The sequence below is a fragment of the Zootoca vivipara genome, chromosome 1, assembly GCF_965207765.1.
Source record: "Zootoca vivipara chromosome 1, rZooViv2.hap1.1, whole genome shotgun sequence".
NCBI classification, from domain to species: Eukaryota; Metazoa; Chordata; class Lepidosauria; order Squamata; family Lacertidae; genus Zootoca; species Zootoca vivipara.
The window spans coordinates 53,725,086-53,744,221 of record NC_142582.1 but is presented as its reverse complement, the minus strand read 5'-3'; the positions used below and the strand labels follow the sequence as shown (position 1 = coordinate 53,744,221).

General features: G+C 43.2%; 1 protein-coding gene across 2 annotated transcripts; it reads right to left on the bottom strand.

Annotated features, from left to right (window-relative positions):
- Positions 1–278: 278 nt before the first annotated feature.
- On the bottom strand, positions 279–18,010 carry ZFP91 (ZFP91 zinc finger protein, atypical E3 ubiquitin ligase). 2 transcript variants are annotated; one of them, XM_035124430.3, is made up of 11 exons: positions 17,520–18,010; positions 15,626–15,651; positions 12,868–13,083; positions 12,299–12,335; positions 11,299–11,385; positions 10,848–10,976; positions 8,921–8,968; positions 7,928–8,006; positions 7,517–7,631; positions 4,506–4,605; positions 279–4,046 (listed from the first exon to the last, which is right to left on the bottom strand). In XM_035124430.3, exons 1-11 carry the CDS (start codon positions 17,909–17,911, stop codon positions 3,536–3,538), a joined length of 1,740 nt encoding a protein of 579 aa, XP_034980321.1. In that variant the 5' UTR covers positions 17,912–18,010; the 3' UTR covers positions 279–3,535. The 2 variants fall into 2 exon arrangements, with proteins under 2 accessions (XP_034980321.1, XP_034980313.1); XM_035124422.3 differs by having other exon boundaries at positions 1,078–4,046; positions 8,921–8,971.
- Positions 18,011–19,136: the final 1,126 nt, after the last annotated feature.

The following is a 19,136-nucleotide window of genomic DNA, read 5'->3' as shown; positions in this document are numbered from 1 at the left end:
ATTTAGGTAGAACCCAACCACATAGATTGGCGTGCGTCCCATCAGTTGGAAACAATCTGGCACCAGGTGGTGTAATTCATATCAGAATTGTTTCATTCAGAGACATTTCAGTGGCATGGGATTGCTCCTGCACTGATGCAGGTGCATGGAAAGCAGCCTCCTTTGTCTTCTCCATATAGACAGCATGCAATGAGACACAAAATATTTTATTTTTCCCCTTTATGTATTTATTTTGGTTATGGCTTACCCAGCTTAAACACAAGAGATGAAAAACAGTATCCCTTTTTATTGTTTTATTTATTTTTGTTTACATAACCCTTAATCAACATGGATTTATCACTGCCCTCCCCTGACACCCTGCCCCAAATCTCCATCACTTGGTGGAAATTTTTATATGCAACAAGGCTTTTAAACAATCAAAGACTTGCCAATTCAACCATCCCTTCCCTTAACACTAAAAATAGGGGTGTGCCACAATGCAACACAGCTCTGTTGCCACCCAGTGGCTACTACTTCAGGTAGTTCTGCTAAGTATCGCAAATTCTGCTCCCTCTCTGGTAGGAATTTACAATGCTAGTGCAGTTTGCCTCTAGTTCTTCACTATCATCCTGGAAAGCTGCTTCGGGGATTTAGCAGTTCTCCTCCACCCTACAAAGACTGCACCATATTGCCATTGTTCAGAAACTATTTGAAGTAAATGGACCATTTCTAACATACTAAGCTCACCCACCATTGAAAAACCCCTGAGCTTCCTGTTGACATCACTTCTATTGGTGTTCATATAAATGCCGAAGAGAGAATCCATACATATCAGATTAGGAAATAGGCTTATGTTAGCTCTTTTTTTGTGTGGTGCTGGGGTGCAGGATGCACACCATCTCTCACACTGACAGGAAGGGGATCCAATGCTTACACAGCCAAGGTGAGTTTACAGATTGGACAAAACTACAAACTGCTTCCAGAGTGGGTCAGTATCAAATTAGTTACTGTAAACTATCCCATATTACAGAGGAAAGGAGATTATATAGCTTCAGCTCCCAGCACCATGCTTCCTTCCCATGGGAAAAAGCTTATAAGAAGAAAATATAAATAGTTTATTGCAAGTATTATAATAATTGATTGAAGCAAAACTGCATGCGTATGGTGGGAGACACATTAAGGAGAAGCAGCAGGAACAGTTTTATGTCAAGGCAAATGGTTTCAGTTCATAAATCTAGACCAAAAGTTATTCACCCCAGAGTGCAAGGAGCTGACCTGGTTAAACACAAGACAATGTTTCTTTGACAAAATCATACACACACACATACAAAAAAACAAACACACCAACAGAGAGGGGGGGGGAAGATCAACAGAGCTGTCTAGGAAAGGCAAGTAATAAGCTGATGGGCAACTCAAGCTGAGAAAGAACTTCAAGTAGTTTGGCGACTACCTACCTACAGCGAAAGTTAATCGCCCCTACAAAACTGAAAAAGAGCCTATGATCTGCTCTTGGTGGTACAGCAGTGAAATTCCTTGTACTGTAGAAGATAAGAGGGCAGCCCCTTCAGCAGTATACAGAAGAAGCTCTCAACTGCAAATACCTTTCTGGTGTCCACCCTAGTCACAGGATATGTAGCTTCACGTTAAGCCTGTAAAACATGCAGCCTAAAGCCACATGCAGCACACTGCAGCCTAGCAGGTTATTGGCAAACCTCCAACCAGTCTGCAGAAACTGAAGGAACATGAGTTGGTAAATAAAACCCAGGCAGACAGCAATAGTTTGCATCATTTTAGTGCCCCATGGAAATACCCGGTTGATGCTTAGCTTCCAACTCAATAAAGGAGCTCCATTTACACATCTCTCCAGATAATCAAAACTGTGGCTAGGAATAATGCTAGCTAGTGCTATCCAGAGTAATTTGGAACTACATGAGGTAGAACTACAGTATAGACTGAAAAACCTATATCCATAACCACTGATTTAAAAGAGGGTGGCAACATGCCTAAGATCATTCCTCATTCTCAGTTCCTGTTAATATGAATATACTAGGCCAGTAAAATAGAAAAGTAGGTTCGCTGGGATACTTTATCACCACAAGCTGTCAGGTAACAGTCAAAAGCTCATGCAAATTATGTCAAAGTAAATTTTTGAGGTGTCAGTTGCTTTTCTAAGCTCTCCACAAAATGCTAGACATATTGCACTCCTTTGTGATACCCCAATCACCAAGTATGACAGAGACAAGAGGATATGCACCTATGTGAAAATGCTGGATATATGGCCAAGGAGGTCTGGAGCTGCCACCACTCAATGTCAGTTTTGCATCTAAATAGGTTTTTAAGGATTGGGTCCAAGTGTCTTTGGACAGTCAATCTATTCAGCAGTCTATATATAACACATCCTCACAAACAGGCTTTTCCTTAATGGCATTTGCTTACCAAAACTAGAGAAACACAAAACTAATAATGCAACCTAAGTGAGCAAAGCGTTAGGAAAGCTGGGGGAGAGATTAATGGCTGGCGCAGGACAAAGCTTTGAAGTGGGTATTACTTCTTCACAAAGAAATCCTCCCCCTCCAAACAACAACAAATGCTGAAATCTCCCTGTTCACTAGAAAGGGCACAAAGACCTACAGTATTCTGCTACACTAGCACTTCCTTCAAGCAGGGAGATGGACAATTCCTTAACATGGTTTGCTGAAGAGGCTGCTTCCATTTTATACCCCTTAAGAATTGGTTTTGAAAGAAAATCTTCCCTAGACAGCAGCTAAGAGATCTTTTTTTAAAAAAAATAAAAATAAATAAGGAATTTGTTATCACAACTTAAAAACAAGACACGTTCAAAGTGCAAATTTTCTTTTACCAGTCTAGCACCCATTCTTGTTGCCTCTCCTACACAGGGCTTTTGCAGCCAGAGCAACTGTAGAAAAGGATGGCACCCCTCATGAAAAAGTGAGCACCCGAGTGCCAGAATCCCCTTCTCTCTCCTTACTGAGGCAGAAGGAAGGATGAGAGAAAGGGGGAATATATGCTGTTTTACAGCTCATCCTGCTAAAGGGTCCTAAAGTGCCAAGCTATATTCCCAAGCCCTAGAAGGAGAAGTAGGAGCCTGCAAAGGGTCAGAATTCAAGAATGCATAGAAAAGGATGACGTGACCGGGAGGCACAAAGTAGGGTTTTGAAAATGAGATACTGATCCAGAGTACAAACACCTTCAATCTTGCAACACTGGTCAAGAAGCAGGAAGTTTGCTTACTTTGGAAGGGCAGGGAGAGGGATAGGCTCTGGCTGCTTCCCTTCACTGCATTGCAAGAATTCCTTGCTTTGTCAGTCTCTGTGTAAAGGCAACATTCCTCTACAAGAAGGAAATGGTGAAAGAATGTGTAGTGATCCACTCTGGGAGGGAGGAGAGGTGGGGCAGAGGGGGAGCAGGCCCTTTAGTTATTTGACTAGTAATTTAAATGTTTTAGTTTCTCTATACTGAATAAGCTTTTCCCATTTATTTACTTTTTTAAATACAAGTTCAAGTTGTCCCAACACCCATGTGCTCCTTTTCCCTACTAAGGTCCTGTAGAATCAGAATCTTCAATTAGAACTTCAGTGGTCGCTCCAAGGATCTCGGTGTTCATGACCAGCCCTTCCGTACTCTCGCCACTAGCAGTGCCAACAAAGATCTTCCCGTCAGCCATCAGATTGACCCGGTCACCCCCACTGCAATATGCCTTGGGCATCCCGTCAGGGTTCAGCAGTAGACATTCTCCAGGAGTGGTGTTTCCAAGGGGATCTGGTAGAAGGGGGAGGCCCTGGCCATCAGTGGGCGGGACAACCGACTCTGGATTGGTACCCAGGATCTCAGTGCTGGTGATGAGGGCGCCTGCATTGGCTGCCAGGGCTTCAGCAATAAGCACCTCTGGGTGACTCTTAGCCTTATGTGCTACAACGCTGTCTTTTTTCTCAAACTTCTTTCCACAGATATTGCATGAAAACTGGTAAAATGTATCTGCGTCGTGCTTTTTCATGTGCCAGTTCAATGAGGCCTTCTGTCGGCAGGTGAATCCACAGATCTCACATCTAAAGAAAAAAGTGGGGTGGGAAAAGCAAGATTAAATATGGCTGTGAGAATAAAGTATTGTAATTTACAAGAGAAGGGAAACCTAGCCTCAGTCACTGGCCAAATGAGTTGCTCAGCCGTACTTATTTCCTTGCCCCAGAGGTCCTTAGTAGACCTGCCTGTTCCCTGTTAGGCAAGTAGCTGAAAGGTGTCACCAGGGTGAGGGCAGAGAAATTCTGCCTGAATAATTCTGGCACCATACAGATGTTATTTCTGATGCTGATACTACAGGAATTTGATACTTTATACAAATATTTTAGAGCACCTCTGGCCTATCAAGTTGGACAGAATAATTTGAAATAAGTTAAGAAAGAAATAAGACTGGAATACAGAAGGGTAGCCTAAGAAAGGCACCCAAAGATATAGCTGGTCTAATCCCTCAGGACTAGAGATGCAGGACAAAACATGACACTACTTACTGTAATGGCTTCTCGCCTGTGTGGATCATTCGGTGAACAGCCAGATTGTGAGAACTCTTGAAAGCACGGGCACAGTATTCACAAATATAATCCCTTTGATCTGTAAGGCAGCACACAGTATTCTATAATCAAGTCTTGTTCCTAATCAGATCCCTATTTGTAGATCTGGAAAATGTCTTAATGCTCCAATCATAATACTCATGTTTTAAAATGTTTTCCTTGTAAGAGTGTTCAACAATAATAAGTTTAACAGTAACAGGGATATATTTCTCAGCTGAAAATACATTTGTGTATCACTACTAAGCCATTTCTAGACATTGCTTTCATGCATTCTTACTTTTTCTTTTTCACAAGGACTCCAATGAAGAGGGAAGGTATGGAAAACCTCCACACTGGACTTGCAAGGTACACAGGGAGAAATTCAGCATCACACTCTTCTAGTTGCTCCATAAGTGCAAGCATTTCTGTTTGCCCAATGGACCAATCCCCCCCATGCTGTTCTGGGAACTCTTCTGAACTCAATGTATTTAAGGGAGGCATGGGAGGGGAAGCCCCACTGAACTAGTAGGAACCTTTGTGGTGGCTACTGTGCTGCATTAGTTGAATCCAGGCCAGACTATATTTTTTTCCTGGGCCAATCACAGGTAAATAGTATTTCTCTTTGAAGACTATTAAAGTTACACATTGCCCATTTTAAGGTGCCTGTAGGCCACAGCTTCCATACAAATATATACAAGCGGGAAAATGTGCATACTTGCACAAAGCCCTTTCAAAACTTCACCCATAACAGACACTGTCCTCGGAAGAAGCAGTCTGGGTTAGATCAAAACAAATGCAAGAACAAACAGATGTAGCCAGAAATAGGAGGTAGGGCCAGATTTCTCTATAAGGACATTAAATAAAACGTATTGATAGATATAATGTAAAATACTTAATTTGCTTCTGAGTAACAGCTGCTGGTCATTTCTTTTTTATATATAAATAACTAGTATTTCACTTGGTTTCCCCTCTTCCTCACATCAGTTGGGGAACCTCCAGACCATGCTAAATCAGGCTCATGAGACCAGCCAATTTGGCCATCACAGCTCTTTGTGACCAGCCGTGGTCATCTATAATTCACCTGATGTCTAGTAAAAGCTGGCAAATTTAAACAATGCAGGATACAAGCCCCACTGCCAAGGGAAAATAGGAAGCATCCAGCTTAGATTGTTCTCTTGATTGTTCCTTTGCAGCAGGGCTTCCATTTGCCACTGTTCAAACTGACTGCTGAATGCAAGCACCACTACTCTCTGGTGGGTTCAGATCCTTTTGATCTGCTATCAGGTTACTGATACATCTGCCTACTTTTTAAAAGTGGTTCTCCACTCCTGCCCTAAAGATCAGATTCAGTATGAGGGGAATACAGCAGGTGAACCCAACTAACTTTAGGAGGTTGGACCTAGTATTTTGCCTACTGCTTTCTTCTGTACTAGTCATCTTCAACATTTTGAGTGTATATGTGTAGCAGATGGTCTACTTTCTTATCTGAATACTGACATTTCAGTTTACTTTTTATGAATGTCAGAATATATGTATCCAGACAAACATTCTTTAGGATTGTTCAGATCTAAACACTGACACTTGACAAGTTTCAGGCACCAACAATAAAACGGAGAGGGGGAGAAGTGTGCTCATTGGAGAAAAGGTGGGCTATTAGTGTAATAATAAGTAAATAGTAAGTTTAATATTAACCTTTACCAGAAGTGTGTTAAAAGTAATTGCAGCTCCTTTCATATGGAAAAGGATGCCAACATCCTATATAATAATGTGCAAGTGTCTCTGCGTCCAGTCCCTGTGTCCCTGTGTCCACGCTACTGCGCATGTGCCCCACGGACACAGGGATTGGACGCAGAGACTGGACGCACACACACACACTCTCCCCATCCCTCTGCCTACCCTTTACCTGCGGCCGCCAACCGCCGCTCCCGGCCGGACAAGCGCCTCACTGCGCGAGGCTGCTTCCTTTTCCTCTCCCCCCCCCCCCCGCGACCAGCAGCAAACGGGCGTCGTGCACACGTGCGCACACTCCCCCCTGCCTACAGTTTTCCTCGCAGTCCTCAGAAGAATCGCGGCCTTCTCCTGGGCGCCCGCTGCCCAGCTGGGCTCAGCAGAGTGCCCCGACGAAGCGGTGGCCGTGGGAAGGGCCAGCCACCCCCCCCGCTGCCGCAGAAAGAGGCCGAATCGCGGCCTTCTCCTGGGCGCCCGCTGCCCAGCTGGGCTCAGTGGAGCGCCCCGATGAAGCGGCAGCCGTGGGAGGGGCCAGCTGGCCCCCCCACGTGCCGCCGCCGCAGAAAGAGGCCGAATGTTCTAGCGCCCGTTTATTTAACGGGCTGAATGACACTAGTCTACTATATGGAAGAAACTGATGAACAAGCCACTAGTACTAGGTATACAGATTAACCTCCCTCCACACACACATCAAGTTCATATTTTTGGGTTGGTTTGATGCTGGCTTGTGATAAAAAACTTTGTGATCTAGCATAATCTGCAAGTGCTTATTTTCAAAGCTAGTTTAAGCTGTGACCTAATGGGCATTTTAAGGCCCAAATACACAAAGAGAATTCCTCCACCTTTGCACTGAAGGTTTTATTTCTGCATTTTATTAAACACTGAAATTGCTACAATTTCTATTTGTTGTGCACGTCACACCTGGATTGAGGTTTCACACACCCAAAAAGAAAAACTATTCATTTTCCTCCAGCAGCAGCTGGTGGGGCCATGTTGATTACCTAGCTTCCCAATGCAGAGGTTGCCACCAGTAACTGAGAGACGGCAGTGTTGGGAGGAGCATACTGGCTCTGTCACTGTGCCTGCACTGCACTGCTCTCCCCGCCCCCCCGCCCCCATTAGAGGCAACAACCTTCACATTGGGAATCCAGGTAAACAACACCACACCAGCCTGCTGGCCACTATTGCTTTAGTCTTATATTCTTTAGCAGAGTGTGGGAATTTTGTCTTATAGCCTATATTACCTGTATGGTGTTTGGCATGCCGCAAAAGTTGCTTCTGGAGCCGAAATAGTCTCCCACAAGACGGATGAGGACATACATATTTTTTTTTCAGCAGATGCTGATATTTGATGTGATGCTGAAAACAAGGAAAACTTAGAAGGTTCACAAATATTAAAAAATACTAACAGAAAAAAGGCTCACTGGTAAAGTCAAGCCCAGCATTTGTGACACTTTAGTACATGCATATAAAGGGCAATAATGCAACATTTATTTTATTTATTAAGTTTACATCCTGCCTTTCCTCCTAAAGGATTTTCTAACAACTCATGGTAGTATGAGCGCTAAGGAAAACAGTACTGATTGCACAGGTCTTGGAATTATTTATAACTAAAAATAAATGGATGCAAACAGATAGTAATAAATTATTCTCACCTGCAAATAGCGAGGATGTGCAAGAACTGTGCCACATCCTTCCATCTCACAACGTACATATTGTATTGGGGGCTTTTTCCTAAGAAAAAAAACAGGAGAGAAGAAGATGGGGACAGAATGACATGGAGTACTATTACAAATGTAGACAATACTGTATACTTTTCTAATGAACACAGAGAGGTGGACTGCAAGGGGTCAGCAGTAAAAGAAGCCACATTAGTCTTTTGACATGGAAAAATTCTTTGAAAAACATCAATAAAAATGTTACTGGAAAAAAAGATTTTTCTAGAGTAATTGTGGTTTTCTAAAATCCTTTGCAGAAAAACCTCTGCACTGTTGTGTTCAACACAACTTCTGCACCCCCTTTCTTCAGGGCATGACTCTTAGAGGGACAATCACTGAAACGGTCAGCCATCCCCAGAAGCAACTTTTTGGATCACAATGTATTTGGAAGTTAGAACTGTATACAAGCTGCGTCATTATCCTCTTAACTGGATGGTTTGCAGTTGGGACTATGAAGCTTTGTTTAGGTTTTCTTGCTTTTGTTTAAACATGAATATTATAAATGGTTCCATTAGAGTTGCATAATTAAACATTTCAAAACAACTCACTTTTACAAAGTATGCAAGAATTGAGCAGGAAAATGAAATACAGTATAGAAAAAACAGCACAGAATGGACCTGAATCGAGGATAGAAATTTAATCACTCCTGTAAACATACTGTATCAAATGGGATTAGGTTACTCGAAAAGAGACTAGTGTAAGCAAGCCTTAAAATAAGCCCACAGAAGGTACTAGTTCGTTCCCATGCAGACTGCAGAGAAGGGAAACTCGCTCCTGCTAGGATACACAGAAGTCTTCTCTCATTTTTTATATGCAAAACTAAATGCATGGGGAGGATCTGCCTCAACAGAACTTTAGATAACCAGTATCCAGTTAGCTAAGTTTATATTGTATCACTATATTAATATAGAAAAAGTAAAAGGAGCTCACCTCCTTTTGGGAAGTCGTGGACTCTTGTCATCTTTTCTCCTCCTTCCTCTTCTAGAACAAGACCACCAGGGCAAAAACAAAAACAAAGAGAAAAAGAAAGCACAATTACTGATGTACAAGCAAAGGGAACTATTCTTCAGATGGCAAGTTGATTAATGACAAAATCTACCACTAAAATAGAACATGTACAGCACAGAACAAGTAGCTTATTCACAATAAAATGTAACTTAGTTACATACATTTCTGTTATTCGGCTGCCACAGAACTCATTCTAACATAACCAACCCCCAAACAAGCAGATGTAAGGTAAAGGTAAAGGACCCCTGGACAGTTAAGTCCAGTCAAAGGCAACTGGGGTGTGACACTCATCTTGCTTTTCAGGCCAAGGGAGCCGGTGTTTACTCACAGCTTTCTGGGGTCATGTGGAAAGCATAACTAAACCACTACTGGTGCACAGAGGACTGTGACAAGTGCCAGAGCGCACAGAAACGTCGTTTACCTTCCCAACGCAGCAGTACCTACGTATCTATTTGCAGTGGTATGCTTTCAAATTGCTAGATTTGCAGAAGCTGGGGCAGAGCAATGGGAGCTCCCCCCACAGCGTAGATTCGAACTGCCAACCTTCCAATGCGCAAGCCAAGAGGCTCAGTGGTTTAGACTACAGTGTCACCTGCGTCCCAACGTACAACTTTCAGAAGACATAAATTCTAGTACTGCAACACGTTTTTTCTAATAGGAACTTCTTTTCATTAAGGGATATCTCCAGAGACCTAAAACCTTCACCTGGCTTTCTAATCAAACCAATTCCTTGAGGTCTTGTCAACCCCTCCCTTCTAGTCTTGTGGTATATGTGTGCAGGCAAAGTAAAGGAAAATCTTTGCAATGGGGTTTTGTGAAAAGTACACTGCTGCCTTCTACTTCAAAAGCAGAGGGAAGAGATATAATCCCTCCCTCCTTCTCCTCTGTGGAGGGAAGAAGAGGTAGTCTCTCTCTCACACAAGATTATTGTTATTTATTAAACTTACTAAGTTTTTTATTTACTTACAAAAACTCAAAGTGATTTATAACAATATAGATAGGCTTTTACAGAAAATGCAAGCAATATCCTTTTCACTGTTTCTGTTTCTTAGAACACTCCCATGGGAAGGGTGAGAAATCCCTGATCATCACCTCTATGAAGGATCTCAAAGAGAAAAGTGAGGTGTCTTTCCCTTCCCACTAAGTCCTAGCATGCAGTCCTAAATTTGGCCCAGAGCATCTATTTGGGAGGGATACAATTAGCCAACTCCAGGATCATTATTTGCCCCTACCCTCAGTACCATCAATATAGCATGGATGCTACAAGAACACAATGTTTCATACACCTTAAAATTCTGGAATTTAATTTGTGTACACAACACAACTGTAGGATCTAGTACCCCTTGCCCTCAAAAAGAGAAATGCTGCAAGTTTCTATATCTTATCTAGTAAACAAAGACCCAAAACCATGAGTGCAGGAAATCTCCTATAAATGATCAGATGCCACAGGTTCTTCAGAAACAAATGAATATAATGTGCTTGTACAATGCAACACTCCCCATCCTAAATCTGTTCTGGATTTCCTCCTCAACACTCAAGAGCCAATTTGGGAAGAAGAAAAGAGAGAAGTGAAGTTCCATTGGGTGAATGAAAGTTGTTCTGTTTATGCACTGACTTTGTTAGATTCAATTCAATAACTTATTTGTACTCAGTGTAATGCCATGCAAAAGCAGCAGATAACTTCAATGTTGCTAGAATACCAGCTAGCAGAAAGTAATGAACCAGACATTCTTCTTGGTTTAAAAATCTACAGAACCACTCAACTGCAGACTTCATAACATGGGTGATATAGAAATTAATTTTGACCACATTAAGAGGCTTGTGCACAAAGCCATAGAATTTTACTCACTTCCTAGGTGGCTCCTCATCTTCTCGAAACTCACTTTCTTCTTTGACTTCCACCTCCACTTTAATCTCTTTCTGTTTCTCTTTTTCTTCTTTTCCCTTCCCTGTTTTTTTCTTCTGCTTTGGAGCTTCCCTGCAGAAACAGACATCACATATTCTCTAAGACATCACATATTCTCTACTTCAGGAAACCTTTCATCTGCAGTTTGGCAACAACCTGAATCTTCTAGACTTTTCTTCAACATGGATTTTGAGGCGCTTCAAGTTTTCATGTTTGCTATCCTTGTAATTAGTAAACATGCCTTGGTCTCTGCCGATTTTTAAAGACTCCAGTTGCTCACAAAAGTGGGAACTTAATATTTGTGTGTTTAACTATGGGTCTGAATGGCAGCTATTCCATTAGCCCATCAGACTAACGACATACAATTCCTCTTTGCTTGGAAAATGAAACACACCTGTCTAAATGTGGTTTATAGGTTTCATCTCTGGGATCATCTTTGAAAGGAACCTCTTCTTCACTGATAAGCATTTCTTCTTCATCACTGTTGATGCAGTGAAAAGGAGAAAAGAAAGTGAAAGGATGAACAGAAGTTATATATCAACATATTCCTGGACATAGAAAGAACAGTATAAACTTCATACACTTTTTCTGGGCCCTACAATATTATGCACAGAGTACACACTAGACAAAAGGCACTTTTTCTGGAACATGCCACAGAGACAGCAAGCTATCTGACTCTGTTGGAGACTGCATCAAATTTGTTGTCGTTGTTGTTTAGTCGTGTCCGACTCTTCATGACCCCATGGACCAGAGCACGCCAGGCAATCCTGTCTTCCACTGCCTCCCCCAGTTTGGTCAGACTCATGTTTGTGGCTTCGAGAACACTGTCCAACCATCTCGTCCTCTGTCGTCCCCTTCTCGTTGTGCCCCCAATCTTTCCCAACATCAAGGTCTTTTCCAGGGAGTCTTCTCTTCTCATGAGGTGGCCAAAGTACTGGAGCCTCAGCTTCAGGATCTGTCCTTCCAGTGAGCACTCAGGGCTGATTTCCTTCAGAATGGATAGGTTTGATCTTCTTGCAGTCCAAGTTGAACTAACATTATCTAAATCATTCTCTTTGTAACAATCTCTTTAGGTATATCTTCTATTTTTCTATCAATTTCAATGGTTAACAACTTAGCCCTCACCAGTTCTAAAACTGGCTGAGCATTTATTTATACGGTAGACAGTTAATCCCCAATGCTTCAAACCCCGGCTACTGGCAATATTTCTATCAGGTAACATAATAGGGCCACAGGTTAGCTTCCCCTAACTTTAGACCATCATTTGTATGCTTCAAGCATCTTTGAGTGATATTTTAGCCTGACAGCTACCTTGTTGGGAACAGTTTCTTATGCGCAAACCAATATTCTAAATACACTAAGTATGGAAGAACACGGCAATCAAAACTTCTTACCTGATTCCAGCTGGAGGTGAATGCTCTTCTGTGACCTCTAAAAGTTAGAAACAAAAGCATATTTTTATCTTAATAAGTATGGGCAGTAATCATCAGCACCTGAGAACTATAGCGCTGCATCAAAATGATGCAACATGTCAAATATCCATATCATGGTTATGTATGGAGATGCTGTTTCCAGTTTTGCACAAAAACGAAAATACATAAGAATACATGAGAAAATAACAAGCCCAAGCCACACAGGCATCAATAGTAATGAAATGTGTTGTGTGAAATGCTAATAGCTTGCATTTTAACAATTAAGCTATATTTGCACCTGGTCTGTGTTGCACATGACTACATGGGCAAAAACTATTTTTAGTAACTGTCAACCTTAAGGCACAATACTAATTTGTGGCTTTCAAATCCTATAAATTTTATGCTTTACATTACAATAAGGTTGGGGAACTTCAAATGCAGTCTTCCAAGCCTCTCCATCTGGTGCTTAGGACTCTCTTCACATCATACCCTAGGCCACACTCCTTACTGGTCCTGCTTTGCATTTTTCAAGGACTGAAAGCAGTACATACCGAATTCTAGCTGGTCTGTGTTTGGTTCTGATTTGCAGATGAGCTGCAAAGACCCAGTCTTGGATCTAGAGCTCCGTGAATTATCTGTATCACACTGACGAACAGCAGCCGCTGCCCTGTTGCTACGCCAGCCCCGACTGGGCCTGGCTATTCCGACTGGGGTTCCAGCAGCAAGAATATTTGAGACTTCTTCCTCTTCTGTCTCTTCTTTGGGATCTGTAATATAAATATAAGTAACAGATGATGATGATTATTTGTTAGTTGCTTTACTCATGGAAATGATACAAAGGAACTTATAGGGACAACAGAAATAATATAACCAATTACAATAAACACGATCAATAAAAACCTTAAAACCCCAACTTTTTACAAATAAAAGATACAGGCAGTGACCATTTAGTGTGTGTCCAATTGATGTATGACCACCGACAATCACACCACTTTCGTCCCCAGAATGAGCAGGGAGGGCTGACGCCCAACCTCTGACACATGCAATAACCTGGTATGCAACTGCCACGCAAATGAGGAGTTGCCTGTATTACAGATCTTGCCTCACTTATTTTAAATATAGATGTATTTTAAAGGCTTCCAAGGGCCAAAAAGCGCAGGTAAAAAGGGAAGTTTTTGCCCTGTGCCTAAAAGATGGCACCAGGCAAGACTCTTTGGTGAGAGAATTCCACAAGCAGGAAATCACCACTGAAAAGGCCTGCTCTCCTGTTACAATCCTACAGACCTCCCAGGGCCCACAGAGAAGGGCCTCAAATGATGTACACAGAGACCAGGTCAGTTTATCTGAATCAAGAATTTTTTGTTTATAAATATTGCTTTTGCTGTGATACTACCCACCCTGGGTAGTCTCCTGTCAATACCTAGTCAGCACCAATAGTAAATATGAACCTGTTCACCTGGGCCTTTGATATGTTATACCAGTTTTACTTTCTCTTAGATACAGATATATTTTTTATATTCTAATGGTGGTCAATGTGCTTGATTTTTCATGAACTGACTTACGTTGTACACTACTTTGGCAACTTCTAGTTTCAAAGAGGAATATAAACTGTAATAAGTAAATAGGCAATGCTCTTTATAATAGGCTGCTCTGTGCAATCACTTTTATACAAAACAAATAACCTCTTCTTATTCATTCTTTCTTCCAGTGATTGCTTTTGATACTGTTCATTGCACCTATTCTGGATCAAATGCATTTCTTAAAAATAGTTGACACAAAATGGACACATTGTTCCAAGATAACTGTCAACACTTGTCTGAAGCTACCAATACATCTATACACCATCTAAAAATGTTTGCTCTAACAATCCCAATACAGTACTTCTTACCTTCCACAACCTAACCTATGAGTCTGTATGAGCAAGTAGATAATAAATCAATAAATGTTGACATGTAGGACACTTGCTGTGTGATTATCTAATATAAGGCAATTTAAATCTGGCTATAGGAAAGCTCCAACAGTAGTAAGGAGAAAGACACCTGCGCACAAAGCTCTCCAATAGGAAACAATTTGTCCTACCCCTCCTGAAATATTTTGCTCTCTGGGTAAACTCTTAATTTTTACATTTAAGGAAGGAGAAAAATAACATTGGGCTTTTTGGAAGAAACAAGAGTGCTAATTCAGTGGACAGGCATTTCTCACTGGTACAAACAGCAGCAAACGAGTCTTTACAAAGGACCCGAAACCTTCTGAAAGAAAGAAAAAACTACTACAGAGTAGCTGAGTCTTTGACAGAGGGCCCTCAGCAAGTTGAAAGAAAGTAGAGCTTATATGTCTATGTCTAACTACATTTATTTGGCAGAAACAGCTCCTTCAAGGTCCAAGAAAAGGCTGATCAACCCCCCTCACCCCTCATAATCTTAGCTAGCAGAAAAGAGGAAATAGGACTCGCAACTCATATTAGAAGACACAGGATGCGGTTACCATACCCTGCTTCAGACATGCCAGTTTCAAATAATTAAATAATGTACTATTTGATTATTAATGAAATGTAGCTATCCTGGAAGTAGGTCTCCCACATTTTAATTAATTATATTATCAGGAAACCCAAGAGGAAATATATACTAAAGATATCTAAAAAGAGATGCTTTCTTTAAATACATCAGCTACAGATAAAAAGACAGTAAAACTGTTGGATGGCAAAAACTAAAGTGTGTTTTGAAGTAATTAAAGGTATATAGCAGGCAAATGAATGATCGGTATCAGTTGTAACTAAAGGTGCATCAGACATAGCCACATCTGACCCACCATTCATTGACAAGATATATGACCAATGTATATGCGTACATATGACCAATAAAAGAAGTGATCATATTACATTTTAAATTATAATTGGCAAAAAAGTGACAAGTGAGCAGATCCAGATGGGACTCATCTAGCCCATGAAATTGACAGTACGGTAGTTTAAGACAAACAGATTGAAGTAGAGCAGACAATGTGAAATCAACTCATGGAATTCATTTACATGAGATGTTTTGATAACCATAAGAGTTAAGATCATTTTTTATAATATTTAGTTAAGTTCAGAACAGATTCTATCAATCAGCTGTTATTACCCATAATAGCTAAAAATGAAACAATGGACTGAAGCAATACATCTCCGTGATTCTACAGTTGGTAAGAAACAATTTCTACTATTCATGTGAACCTCTCCAGGATATCCAGATGCTTACAAGTAGGGAATGGATTGCCAGGCTAAATACAGTTGAGGAGACTAATTGTATTTTATGTGACACATTCAAATCTTACCTTTCACCACAGTTTTATCCAGGCATCTGAAATGAAATTAAATACATGGTGAATTTCTGCTGAAACCACTAACACAACAGCATGATAAATAAGATTTATTCTAAGCATTGTATCTGCTTCAACAAAATATATGTTCCTTCTCAGGAAGTTTCATAATTAAGGATGGTTGTAGGGGTTAAAGCAGGCATAGGCAACCTTTGGCCCTCCAGATGTTTTGGCCTACAACTCCCATGTCCTAGCTAACAACTCTTCCATGTCCTAGCTAACAAGACCAGTGGTCAGGGATGATGGGGATTGTAGTCCAAAACATCTGAAGAGCCGAAGGTTGCCTATGCCTGGGTTAAAGCATTGCACTAGGAACAAGGAAATACATGTCCAAAATTCCACTCAGTCAAACACTATCTTTTATTCTAGCCAACTTCATAGGATTGTTGTGAGGAGAAAGCTGGGAGAGAAAGCATCACATATATTGCTTTGAGCTCCTTAGAGAGGACATAACGTTTTGTAATTAAGCAAAAGGTACACAGCTGTGCTCACAAGTGCTAATACTATATGTTTAGGAAAAATTTCAGAAAATGTATTTTTTGGGCCACAAATGTTGAGAAATGTCCTAAATGTCAGTCCTGGTTTTCCAGTTCTCTCTCACAACTACTTCATTCAGAAGGGTGGTGGGAATGGGTGATTGGCTGATAGGTGTGGTAAACCTGTTGACAACTGTTAACAACTGCAATTGGTCTTACAGGAAAAAGCAAGGGGTGAGCTGGCTAAAAACAGCTTTATCATGTATAATGAGATAAGAATCCAATGTCTCTTTTCAGACCAGGTCTCTCCATGGTTTTAAGTTTGGTATTAAGTTGCAACTTCCCTTTCCAGTCTATTTCTGAAATTCTTTTGTAATAGAATGTCCCGGGAGATTGAAGTGTTCTCCTACTGGTTTAGACTCTGTCTTGTGATTCCTGACGACATTCAAGTGCTAAGCTATTTGATTTATTTTATTACAGTTATTCATTACTTTTCAGGGCCAAGTCTGAAAGAAAGCACCAAACTTTCTCCCAACACTTTTCCCCACCAAAAAAAAGGGGGAGGGGAAAACAAAAGTACTGAGTCTAAGCCAGATTTCTTCAGCAAAGACCACACAATGCCACCCCACTTCAGGGCCCGCACCCCTGGAAGCATTTATTACCACTAACGTTCAACCCTCCCTAGCCACTGGACTAGTCTCCTATGAAGTTAAGCTGACCCTGTATAGCAGGGGCAGGCAACCTAAGGCCTGGCGGTCAGATGCATCCCAATTGCCTTCTAAATCTGGCCTGCGGACAGTCCGGGAATTAGTGTGTTTTTACATGAGTAGAATGTGTCCTTTTATTTAAAATGCATCTCTGGGTTATTTGTGCGGCATAGGAATTCATTCCCCCCCCCCAAAAAAAATAGTCCGGCCCACCACATGGTCCACGACTGAAAAAGGATGCTGACCCCTGCTGTATAGAAACTGGCCCTACAACAGTCAGGGGCGTGTGCCTTAATCCCCAATTAGTAATGTAACCGTACCTAATTAACATGAACACGCAGAGATGCTGTGTGCTTCCCCGTGGAGACTTCCCTACTTTGCAGCCTGAAATAATTCTGGGGATATTTACCTAGAAGAAAGCCGACTTGAACTCTGTGGGGCTGACTTCAGAGTAAACATGCTCAGGATTACACAGCACGCGAAGCGCGCGGCATTCTCGTCTCCGGTCGTTGCCATAACGCAAAGAGGCGCACAAAGTGAAGCAACGCGGCCAAGTTACTGAATGTACGTTTTCGCAAAGCCATTAGGGGCAAAGTGAGGATGCGACAGGGAAGGGGGGAGAAGCAACCCCTTTCTCTTTCACCAGCGAGCACCGCCAATACTCACGAGGCGCGCGGGCTCTCCTTCCTGCCGGCAGCGCCAGGCGGAGCGGCGGTTGGTTGCGGCTCAGCCTCGGAGCCGGGCACCGACGGCGTCTCGGGCTCCTGGTTCTGCCGGGCGCCAGGGCTACTGCGGCGGCGGCGGGGATATTCGGCCTTTCTTCGGCGTGATGCGGCGGCGGCAGCAGCAGCAGCGGCGGCGGCCGCCCGTCCCCGGTCTCGGCCTCCTCGGAGCACCCGACTGCCGCCGGACTCCTCCCCCTGTCCAGCAGCGGCTGCGGGAGTGGGCGGGGGACGCCGGCGGCCGCTGGGAGGCGGAGCGCTTGCCTCTTCGCTTTCTCGTGGCTCCTGCTGCGGCTCTTCCTCCTGCGTCTCCGCCTGCTCGGGCGCCCCCGGCATCAGAGCAGCTGGCGGCGGCGGCTCAAAGGGCGGCCCAAGCGGCGGCGGCTGCTGCCCCTCCTGTTCGTGACAGCAGCGCCGAGCGCTCACCCCGCCTCTGTACAGCGGGCCCCCGCCCTCCCGCAACGAGCGAGGCCAATCAAGAGCGAGTTCGGAGTTCAGGCCGGACGCAAGGTCGCCCCCCTCGCTCTGCGCCAGCCAGTCAGAAGGGAAGGTGCCGGACACACCCCACCCACCACTCTCCCGACTCCACCAATCGGCGTCGCCAAGCCCGGCTGGCTCAGGACACTCCAATCAACGGGCGAGTCTCGTCGGGGGCGCGCGCGCGCTGTCGGAATCCTGACCGTGGCGCGCGCGTCGTAGAGCGGAGCCGTTTAACAGTTATCTCTCGCGCGCCAAATGTCCTTCGTTACACTGAGGAAGGGGCATCGTTGCTGAGTCTTCTCTCTCTATCTCGAGCTATGGAACCCTCACTGCCGCGCAGTGACGCTGTTCCCGCCAAGCCCTCAGTCCTGCCGTTGTCGCCCCCTCCCCCCCCGTCCGCTCCGCAGTTTGGGCCGGTCTGGTAACCCAGAGCCTCTTGTTTTGACGAAAGAAACGAAAAGAGATTCGGTACCTTCCGAAAACCTGTTTCCCTGAGCTTCACGCCGTCCTCGTTACTCGGAGCTTCACGTTCGGGAAGGATTTAAAAGGAAAAAAAAAACATTGTAGCTTCTCCTTTAAGAAAAAAAAGCACCGTCGTGTGGCGGGTGAAAGTCGGTGACAAAATGGCGTCCAATGAGGAGAGGCGGGACTTGCGGAGGACGCGCGCATTTCCGCTCTCGCGGCTAGAACTGCGCAGCTGCCGGCCGAGCCGGCATTATGGGAATTGTAGTTTATAGTTATGCGTACAAGCCGAGGAAGAGTGAGTCCCATTGGCCACAGCAGGATTTACTCCGAGTAGATATGCATAGAGTTCGGCTGTACTGTATGTCTGAAATCCCACATTCTCTTACCTAGGGAGCAGGACCCAGTACATTTAATGGAACCTATTGCTAAATAAGGTTGCACTGGAAAGCATTATAAGGCCAGAATGCATGCTTCTCTTGGGATAATTCATTGACTACTCCCAAACGACCAACATGCATACAGGTATCTGCACCTTGAAGAAGTGCATTCCTCTGGCAAACAGCTCTTACTATCAGAAAGTTCTTTCTGATGCTTAGTTGGAACCTGCTTTCTTGTA